Source organism: Hordeum vulgare, chromosome 3H, assembly GCF_904849725.1.
Source record: "Hordeum vulgare subsp. vulgare chromosome 3H, MorexV3_pseudomolecules_assembly, whole genome shotgun sequence".
Lineage (NCBI taxonomy): Eukaryota > Viridiplantae > Streptophyta > Magnoliopsida > Poales > Poaceae > Hordeum > Hordeum vulgare.
This window is the reverse complement of record NC_058520.1, coordinates 138,570,896-138,582,130: the sequence shown is the minus strand read 5'-3', so window position 1 is coordinate 138,582,130 and position 11,235 is coordinate 138,570,896. Positions and strand designations below refer to the sequence as shown.

The 11,235-nt window shown below is 42.4% G+C and overlaps 1 protein-coding gene across 1 annotated transcript; it reads right to left on the bottom strand.

The window, feature by feature from the left end:
• Positions 1-2,460: 2,460 nt before the first annotated feature.
• On the bottom strand, positions 2,461-6,938 carry LOC123443268 (probable ubiquitin-conjugating enzyme E2 26). Its single transcript, XM_045119594.1, has 7 exons — positions 6,822-6,938; positions 6,603-6,693; positions 5,336-5,740; positions 5,151-5,214; positions 4,063-4,202; positions 3,670-3,981; positions 2,461-3,045 (listed from the first exon to the last, which is right to left on the bottom strand). The coding sequence occupies exons 1-7, from the start codon at positions 6,830-6,832 to the stop codon at positions 2,704-2,706; spliced, it is 1,365 nt and encodes a 454-aa protein (XP_044975529.1). The 5' UTR covers positions 6,833-6,938; the 3' UTR covers positions 2,461-2,703.
• Positions 6,939-11,235: the final 4,297 nt, after the last annotated feature.

Sequence of the window (11,235 nt, the reverse complement as noted above, 5' to 3'; positions counted from 1 at the left end):
ATTTGAGTGCATTCTTTCAAACCAAGTTCCATGGGCACAAAAATGTTGATCCATAAATAGCTTCGGTATATGTCTGTTTTTATGTTCGAACATGGTCCGTAGACTTGTTGCGAGAGCCGGACATCCAATCGTAGTCGCAAACATTCACCCCTATTAATGATTTTCAAGAAATTAATTTCATCAAATTAGCCTTCCGCCGACAGAAATTCCACCTTCCGCTGAATAGGAATTAACCTTTCATCATTTGAATCAACCTTCTGCCATTTAAGATATAATTATAGAAAAGTAATTACTCCCATAACTTTAGGTGTGAGAGTTAATGCGTATTTCTTTCCTATTTAATCTACGAGCTAACTAATCTGAAACAATCAATGGAGTAATAAATTTATGTTTTTAATATGAAGTATTAACAAACGAGAAAACAAATCTGCATTTTAATGTAAAATAAAGAATTGACGATCCTAAACTGCTCTTGGCCCAACCTGAACGTGAGGTATGCTGTGGCTTTTGATTGGTCACGCGAATATATGGACTTCACGTAAAGCTCCTCGTATTTCAGACAGACGCGTGTGGTTTCAGAATTCAGACAGACGCGTGTGGTTTCAGAATTCACGTTGGAGATGCCATTTGAGTGCATTCTTTCATTTGAAGATGCCATTTGAGTGCATGTTTTCAAACCAAGTTCCATCAGGACAACCTTAACTCTATCACCAGTGAAAAGCATGTGCCAAAGGTCCTTAGAATCAGTACGACACACGGGACAAACGACCGTAGATTTCACATCCGGACTCGTCAAAGTACAGTAGCAGGGGATTTCATATGCCCATCCGTCAAAGTACACTAGCACGCGAGTCCTTTGTTATTGCGATGTGAGTTTTGGCAGTGTGTCGTCACATGCTTTAGTTATTACTACCTCTTTCACGATTTAGAAGGCACGGTTAAATTTACGTGTATTTTCACAATAAACAAGGTTTAAGACGCACTGCATTTATTCCTAAAAGCTAATTAGTACTCTGTTGTACTACTTCTATATGCATGCATAGTGTGAATGATATTTTTTAACTCATTTCACAACCAATCAATAACCACCTAGGTTCTAAAGAATTTCCATGCACGCATTCTAAACCGTGACGGAGAGAGTACTACTATTATTATGACTGCTCGAAGATCTGCCTGCGCCGGTGTTGTGATTTTCCTATTCGTTCTTATTACTAATGAAAATGATGAGTTTGAAAAAAAGATTTAAGCACCTATAGCTGGACCCCTATATCCTCCTCGGACGGCCCTAAATGAATGGTCATGTTTGCAGACGTTTAAGAGTTCATATTTACTAAGTCCGGTTATAGATGCTTGTAGAGCCTCTTTAATTCGCAAGATTGCAAAAAATGCAGGAATTAAAAAAAACATAGGATTAGAAAAGGCATGCCAATTGGATTCCTACAGGATTTGAGTTTATTTGACAATATCACGGAAAAAAGAGAGGATTTCTTCCAAGAGGTTGGAGTGGGAATTCCTAAGAAATGCAGTACAAAATTCTATATGATTCGATCCTATGGATCAACGTAGGACTTCTTCTTTTAAGATTCTAATCCTTCAAAATCCTTTGAATTGAAGAGGCCTTTAGCCTACAGGATTGATGGTTGTTGACGCGGCTACATAGAATGCAGGTGGCATGTGGTCTGGTCGTGTTGTTGTTCTTCATTTTTTTGGTTGTTGAATATGGCTGACTGATCATAGCCAGTCAGTGTACTCCTACGTCGAGGCGGATGGTGGCAGTACAGATACACCTTGAGCATGGGCAAATGCTGCATCGGATCATACAGGCAGACGCTGAGAGCTGGTAGGAGAGCCGCAATTCCGGAAGACGTCGGATGGAGCCGCCCGTCCGTCCAGCAAGCATCACCCTTCCTTTGCCAGCGGACTTGCATCGACGCACTGCACCTCCATCTTCCATTTCAGCGGTGCTCCGTCTTCCCTTTCACCGCCGGTTTTAATAATCGTATATCCGCATACCACGAAGCTAGAAAAGTAGCCACGACTTTGAAGCTCCCTGGAAACTTGCCGCTGAGGGACAGGATATTCTCAGGAAAGCTCTAGGGACTATCCACAGCTCGGTAATGATGCAATAAACAGGGGCAGAGAGCCATTCAACTGTGCATGTGGCCCACGAGATGGAATATACGCTTTAGGTATAATATATCCTGTATATATATACTGCCTTCATACAATAATATACTCCCTCAGTTCCTAAATATAAATCTTTTAGAAATTTAATTAAAAGACTACATACGGAGCAACATGAATAAATACATACACTAAAGTATATCTATATGCATCCGTATGTAGTTACATAATGAAATCTCTAAAAAAGACTTATATTTAAGAACGGAGGGAGTATGACGTTTTAGTAGTTCATTTGAGCTGCTAAAACATCATATATTATGGTATAGATGTAGTATATGCCTAACTTGAATACGGTACCGTCAGAATCGGCACTCGGTTGATTCAGGTAGTTCCTCGTTCCTCCGGTGAATAAGTTCTCAGTTCCAACAATTACTCAAAGTCGCTACTATCTACAAAATCTTTCCTGCACTTAGGAAAGCAAACTACTACCCACGCCTCGGTACCTATTTCTAGTTACGGAGCCTGCACCTATCACCCCCCGTTAGCAGGCAAATTATATCCTACCTGCACACACAGTTTTCAGGCTGCGGGCAGGTTCTTCTTCACCTTCTCTTCCAGGAACTTCCTAGTGTCAGCGCCCTTCACGTTGAACTCCATCAGAAGATCTTCAAACAGCGTCTTGAGGCTGTCGCTGAACTGAGTGCGCCTACCCATAGGATCCACCCTCATCACATCTTGCTTCTTTGGTACGTTGCTGCTGCTGCTGCTGCTGCTGCTGGATGGTCCATAGGCATTGTATTCCGGTTCTTCCTCTTCAGGGACCTCCGATCCAACCATATTACCCTCTAGGTAGTGTTTGCATGCTGCCAGAATGGTGCGTCCACGTTCCCGGAAGTGGCCGGCGACAAGGTCTCCAAAGTGCTGAAAGGAGAGCCAAGAACAAAGGAAGGTTATTAGAAAGCAGTAGCTCATAGTTCTATGTTACTTAACTGCCTGGTAATTACAAAAGAGGGCTGTTCATGTTGCAAAATTAAATTAAACCATATCACATAGGAAGCACCTCCCCGTTAGTCAGAATCAGAATGACCTCTTTATTTATTAACAGAACCATGATAAAATACAATTAACCCAGGATCAGAATAGAATAATACAGTACTGAATACTCAGCAAACACGTATGTTCTTCCCCTAGGCTATAAATCTATAATACGATTGGTCTGTCCAAAAAAGAAGGTGCGGGGTGTGGCAGCCTACATTCCTATCTTCTGGTACTTATCATTTTGTTCTGGATATAGATTTACCGGCCACTGTGTTTTAAAACATTGAAACAAACCTTTATAGCATATTCAAGCATATACCAGCAGCAAATGCAGTAAACCATGGGAAGATCCAGAAATTTGAGGAAATAAAAGGGCTAATCTCTAATAGTCAAGCATGACATGAGTAAGTTTCTTATTTCAGCATGCATTAGAAGGACAAGAGATTATTTTATTTTTGCCACTTAACAGCCAGAACTGCAAGTACATACAATATAGCGAAACATTACCTCCGGAGGCCTTCTAAGTGAATACAGCATAGTCCTACAGGAGTGCAGAAATGTGGTCTTGTTATACTCTATAGAATGCTGTTGTCCAGTTGCGGTATTCGCAGAGCCTGCATATCCCGGCTCATTGAAGTATGGCTTCTCATTCAAAATGAGAGCCTGAATGGACACAAGCACCTGCAGCATGGTTGAGTGAGCTGAGTTCCACTTCTCGCAACCACTGCCACCCCAGGTACCAAGAAGGCTAAGGCAGACTTTTCCACAATTATACAAGTTCGGATTAAGTCGAAGCCCTCCAGAATGGTAATACACCAACTGCAGTACCATCAGTGTTAAGCGTTTTAGTAAAATATACAAAAATAATCACATAAAGAGAAATGCAGGAAGCTTACGTACCGGAGGCTCAGAAGGATAATTAGAGGTAAAATGTGCATCGAAGAAGAAGAGGCCATCATGGTAGGGTGTTCCCTTAGGGCCAATAATTGCAGCCCTAAGAAGATCCATTCTATCTTCAGCAACACGGACAAAGATAGAAGCTACAAAAAAGAGTAGTTTTCACAATTTATAATTCTGATTTGAGAAAGTATATACTGAGATGCTGCAATAAAATAAGCCATAGTTTTCTGAACTTCATAATACCAATCCATTTACCAGTGCTGAGTCGAATAAGAGTTAACTAAATCTCAGTAGACCAAACTTAGCTGCCGATTAGCCATAGGATTTGATTCTTTACCCAGATCTAAATTTCGTTTATGTATTACTCCCACTGTACCTAAATAATTGTAGTTGGGAAGAACTAGGTACAGAGGGAGTATTTTGGAGTTATTTTCCCCAACAAACAAAACAATTAAGAAATCTACAAAATAAAGAAAGCCACATAAAAATTACAGTATTATCCTTCTATCAAATGATGGGATGATGGGTCTTGTGCACACTGTGCAGACCTACTTAAGCACGCAGCAGAGAATTAAATAACAAGGTCAAAAGATGTATATTAACTCTACATGCATGCATCATACTCCCTCCGTTCCTAAATATAAGTCTTTCTAGAGGTTTCACTAGTGAACTATATACGGATGCACGTAGACATATTTTAGACTATAGATTCACTCATTTTGCTCCGTATTTAGACCCCTAATGGAATCTCTTAAACGACTTATATTTAGGAACGGAGGGAGTATTACAAGATAAGCTTGAAAAACTGATGTCCTTTATGAGCACTAAGTAGGTTAAAGGGAGATTATGGTTTGTGTGCCCCAAGAGCCTAAATTTCTACCTCGGAGACTCACAAGAACACGACAACAAGACGCGTGTAGGCAGTAGAGCCAATGTGTTGGCTAGAGAAAATCTAGCTCGCCAGAATGTTACGGAGGTGCTAGGTTAAACTTTAAGTGGAATATACCTTTCTCACATTTGTTATTGATAAAACTGAATATTTAACTAACAGATCACTCAAAAAGGAAACCCAGTTGTTAACAGCTAACCTGGTAGATCTTTCTCCAAAAGTTTCCAGTCATGTTGAATTCTCTTTGTCCATTCCCGGCTTGTCTGAAATAATATGCACATGGAAGAAGATGTAAGTATGACATGCTCCACAAGAATGAAATTAAATAAGGGATTCGCGTCCAAAATGAACAAAATGCGTGAAATCAATAAGTTAAACCATTACCTTTCCCACTGACTTATTAGCAAAATGGTGGTCAGAGAATTTTTCAACAGTGTAGAATTGTTGAAATGCCTTATATTTCTTTGTAATTTCATCCTCAGCTAACTCATCTGACGCTCCATCCTGCTCTTCATTGGCTGCAAGTTTCTGAAGCCAAGGTACAGTTGCCTCCACACCTGGAGGCAGATCTAAATCATCAAATTTATCAGCAAGCTGCTGATTAAAGTCAGCTTCATCGAATTCATATTCAGAGTCATCGCCGTTGTCATCATCACAATCATCATCATCATCATCATCCATATAGTAATCCTCTTCCTCATTTTCTACGTAGTCGATATCTGGTAGCTCTGGTTCAGACATTTGCACAGAAGCGCTTGTGCTGGATCCAACTTGGTCGCTGGAAGAACCCTGTTAGATAGTGACATGTCAGTAGAAAACGGAAGTAGTTATGTTGTTGTTCGGTGTAAGGATCCAATAGATATGTTATTTTCTTGATTAAATAAAATTACAACTAACAAAGTGCTCCTTCGCAACTAACTATGTGATGTCCAATTAGTGTTATTTGTCATATGCTATTCACTAGCATCAGAATATGAATATGAATTATGTTTACAGAGTCTAGACCTCCGTTGACAAACTTAAGTATACCTTTGACTTTGGCTTAAGGGTAGCAGTGTGACTACTACCACAGTATTCAGAGCAAGCATTCTAATTCACATCTTTAAATTATCAGTTGGTGAAAGGTACGAATTGTTCTAATGGTTTAAAATGTGGCATAATTAATTAAAAGAAAATCTGAAACTCATGATCTGTACCTACCGATAAGATTCAGAATCAGAAGAACAGAAACACACAAAGATGAGAACTTATGGCATGCATCTATAAACAAATCGAATTGGTCGTGTAGACCTCAAGCCAATTCTGACCGGCATTGCATCAATCGACCTGACAAAGGGTAAGCGCCGCAAGGTCGCATCCACAAACCCCTAAAATCCCGGACATAATTAAGACATTAACCCCAAATAAAGATCTATAAACCCGCCTAAATTTCCGCCCCAAACTCCAAACCCTAGTGTCGAGATCGCGGCTTCTCACGGCATAAAAACCCCAATTCCGACTGCAACAAAACCCTAAACGCGACACCTCGGGCGCAACCTTGGGACTTGGCACGCGAAAATTCCAAAGCCGCGCGCCGAGTTCGGTGCGGAGAAAACCAAAATCAACTGGGGAACGCGGAACGAACGGAACCAGAGGAACCGGGCGAAATTACCTCGCATCGCTGGCGCTTCTGCTGCGATGAACTCCAAGCCGCCGCGCCCGTCGCCCAGCAGGACGAGCCGCCCGGCTGCGGTCCGCGGCACCTGCACAGGAACAATACCCCTAAGCCGATCACCCAACGACGAAAAGATTGGGAAAAAAACACCGAAAGCTAGAGGCGCCGTCCGATCGCGGCGGCGGCGGCGGCGGCGAAGGGGAGGGGGTGCCGTACTCGGTGTCCATGGCCGCCGGCGGAGCCCAGGCTGGGCGCGCCGGGAGGGGAGGATGGGTGGGGAGGGTGCTCGGTCGGGGTGCGCGGGGGAGGGGAGGGGAGGGGAGGGGAGGCGAGACTGCGAGAGGGGAAGGGGAACGCGTGGCCGTACCGATCTATTTGGCCCGGGGGTTGGCAGAGTCCCGGGACCCACCGCGCTGGCGCTCCTACGACCGCCGCACCCGCTCGCTGTACCGTGGGGCCACGGTGGAGGGGACACCGTCCTGGCCTACATGTCAGAGGGAGTTGAGTCCTGGCATGAGGGGCGAGGAAGGGGGGAGAAGGTTAGGTTCCGAGATGGCGACGCGCTTGCGATTGCGCACGAGTCAGGTTGGTATTGACGGTGGACCCGGTATGTCAGGGTGACGAGCTGCACCGTGTCAGCGGCTACCGGTTTGGCCTATGTTTATGGGTTTGGATTTGGATAAGTCTAAAGACAGAAAACCCCACAGCATTAGACTGTCTGTAATGAGAGTATCATATGTACTATTATGTATATCAATTAAACAATTTCGATGAGGTGTCATAGAATTAAATGAAGAACGAGAGGGTTGAGTATCAGATCATGATACCGTATCATATTAAATGATGTGCTACTATGTGTCTTGCATGGTAATAAATGAACTACGCTATGATACTAACATATGATACTATGCATTATGGATGTGATATCGTAGACTAATATCATATGCATGATACCAGTATATGATACTACCCATTACAACCAGCCTTACGGTTTCATCGAATCGCACATCTACAATTTCAACAACCTTGTTGCGATAGGTGTTGAAGACTTTATAGGTGTGCGAGTCCTTTCCATTACCAAGCATGAAACCTTCATTTGCCTTAGGTGCAAATTTTGAGCTATGGTGAGGATCTCTAATCTAGCATCTTGCATCGAAGACTTTGAAATAACTTACATTGGGTTTCTTGTCAGTGAGGAGTTCGTATGAAGTTTTGTTGAGGAATTTGTGAAGATATACCCTGTTGATAATATGCAGGCAGTATTGATTGCTTCTGGACAAAAGCGTCAAGGAGTCTGATATTCTTCAAGCATGGTTCGTGCCATCTCAACCCGAGTCATGTTCTTGCGCTCAACAACGCCATTCTGTTGAGGAGTATAAGGAGCAGACAATTCATGAGTAATACCAAGTTCATCAACATATTCATCAAGACCAGTATTCTTGACTTCTGTCCCATTGTCACTCCCGATGTGTTTGATCTTGACGCCGAAGTTTGTTAAGGCCTCTTGCTACCTCTTGAGCTTGCGTTGGTTTTTCCCTTAAAGAGGAAAGGGTGATGCAACACAGTATCAGTAAGTATTTTCCTCAGTTTGAGAACCAAGGTATCAATCCAGTAGGAGTATCAAGGCAAGTCTCCAAAGTACGTGCGCAAAAACAAACAAAGTTGCACCCAACGCTATAAAGGGGTTGTCAATCCCTTCACGATTGATTGCAAGGTGAGATCTGAAGGTGGAAAGTGTAACAAAGTAAAAGTGTAGAGCTAAAAATATGATGTGAAGTAGACCCCGGGGCCATATTGTTCACTAGAGGCTTCTCTCATGATAGCAAATATTACGGTGGGTGAACGAATTATTGTCGAGCAATTGATAGAACCGCACAAAGTCATGATGATATCTAAGGCAATGATCATACATATAGGCATCACGTCCGAGACAAGTAGACCGATATTGTGTGCATCTACTACTATTACTCCACACATCGACCGCTATCCAGCATGCATCTAGTGTATTAAGTTCATAACAAACGGAGTAACGCCTTAAGCAAGATGACATGATGTAGAGGGATAAATTCATGCAATAGATATAAACCCCATCTTTTTATCCTTGATGGCAACAACATGAAGCGTGCCTCGCTACCCCTTCTGTCACCGGGTGAGGACACCGCACGGTATGAACCCAAAACCAAGCACTTCTTCCATTGCAATAATTATAGATCAAGTTGGCCAAACGAAACCCACAACTCGAAGAGAATTACAAGGATACGAAATCATGCATGTGAGAGATCAGAGGAAACTCAAATAACATTCATAGATAATCTGATCATAAATCCACAATTCATCATATCTCGACAAACACACCGCAAAAGAAGATTACATCGGATAGATCTCCATGAAGATCATGGAGAACTTGTATTGAAGATCTAAGAGAGAGAAGAAGACATCTAGCTACTAGCTATGGAATCGAATGTCTGTGGTGAACTACTCACGCATCATCGGAGAGGCAATGGTGTTGATGCAGAAGCCCTCCGTGTCCGAATCCCCCCTCCGGTAGGGCACCAGAACGTGCCTCAGATGGGATCTTGCGGAGACAAAAGCTTGCGGCGGCGAAAAAGTATTTCCGTGGCTCTCTCCCGTGGTTTCAGGTTTTTAGAGAATTTATAGGCGGAAGAAGTAGGGCAGGGGAGCCACAAGCCTGCTAGGCCTGCCCCCTAGGCTGGGCCTAGGTGGCTTGTGACCTCCTCCGAGGTCCCCTGCCTTGGTTCTCAAGTTTCCTACGTGTCTTCTGTTATGGAAAAAATCATTCTGCAGGTTTTATTCCGTTTGGACTCGTTTAATATTTTCATCTGAAAAAGGTCAAAAACACGGAAAAAAAACAGGTACTGACACTTGGTACTGAGTTAATAGGTTAGTCCCAAAAAAGATATAAAATAGCATATTCATGCATACAAAACATCCAAAGTTGACAAGATAATAGCATGGAACCATCAAAAATTATAGATACGTTGGAGACGTATCAAGGCCCTAGAGGAAAACCATTTGAAGACTTCCCGCACTTCAGTTTTATACAGAATAATATGCACCCAAGTGTATCTAGAATAGTCATCAACGATGACAAACCCATATAAAGATGATGCATTTGTTAGAGTAGCATAATGAGTAGGTCCAAATAAATCCATGTGAAGCAATTCAAACGGACGAGTAGTAGTCATGATGGTATTTGATGGGTGTTTGGATCTGGTCATCTTCCTAGACTCACAAGCACTACAGAGGTGGTCCTTAAGGAATTTGACGATTTCGATGCCAATGACATGCTTCTTCATTGCAAGGGTGTGTAGATTCCTCATGCCTGCATGACCAAGTCTTCGATGCCATAGCCAACCTTCTGAGGATTTTGCTAGTAGGCATTTGGCTGGTTGAGGACCTGAAGAAAAGTCAACAATATACAAATCTCCTAAAGCCTTCGAAGACTTTGAATTTGTCACATTCCATGATGACTACACATCTATATTTTCCAAAGATGACAATCATATCAAGATCACAAAGCATCGAGACTAGCATAAGATTAAATCCAAGGGATTCAACAAGCATGACTTTGTCCATGTGTCTATCCTTAGAAATATCTACTTTGCCAAGTCCCAATACCTTGCTTTTACCTCTGTCAGCGTAGGTGATATGCTTCAGAGGTGATGGTGTGGGGACCCCGACTTACGAGTCGAGATTGCTGAATGAACGTGCTCAGTGATCCCAGAGATCAATGCTCACCGAACACACATATACTAAATATTAAGAGTCTTACATACAAATACTGAATTATTACATCACGTGACCGGATGGTCAAGTTCACAAGGTAGGGCCTACAAAGCCAAAACAAACGGATACAACTAGTAGCGGAAATCTTAGGGCTAAGCGGGTGCCCATGCCATCAGCCTACGCCAACAGGCATTCTGACTCGGAATCGTCCTAGTTTGCAGGGGCGTCTCCGAAGGCGTACTCATCTCCAAGCTCCGATCCTTCCATGTCTGGTCAATAACATAACCAGTGGCAAGCCAATGAGTACTTAGAATGTACTCGCAAACAACCCATGATATGAACAATGCAATTGATAGGATAACAAGTAATATGAAACTTGGTGGAAGGCAACTTGTAAGTGCGTCTAGTGCCCCTTAGTGATTTTGGTGGTTTGAAGACTTATAGGTTAAGTATATAATGTGTTTATAAGTGTACACATGATCTATAAGTCATTGAGGAGTTTGAGATATTTGAAGAATATCGACCCTAAAAATGTATATCTTCAGTTGAAGAAATTGGTCTGAAGCTGAAGAAATGAATCGCGAGGAATCTGCGATGAAATTGATATTCCTCATGAAGATATTGATATTAAGAAGACCGGTGGTTCCTGAAGAAAATCATTCTGAAGAAATTGAAGCGTGAAGATTTTCGCTCTGTGTTTTACTTTCTTCGCATTTGATGAATAGGAACAACGTACTGTTAAAGGGGGTCAAAGTAACACTATGGAATGGATTTCCTCATGATGCTCAACCCAAGCCAAATCCTACCAAAAGCCTCAAGTGAGGAATATGAGTGACATGAGGACTCTCACAGTTGAGGGTCCCGACCGTTTCGATAGCCATGC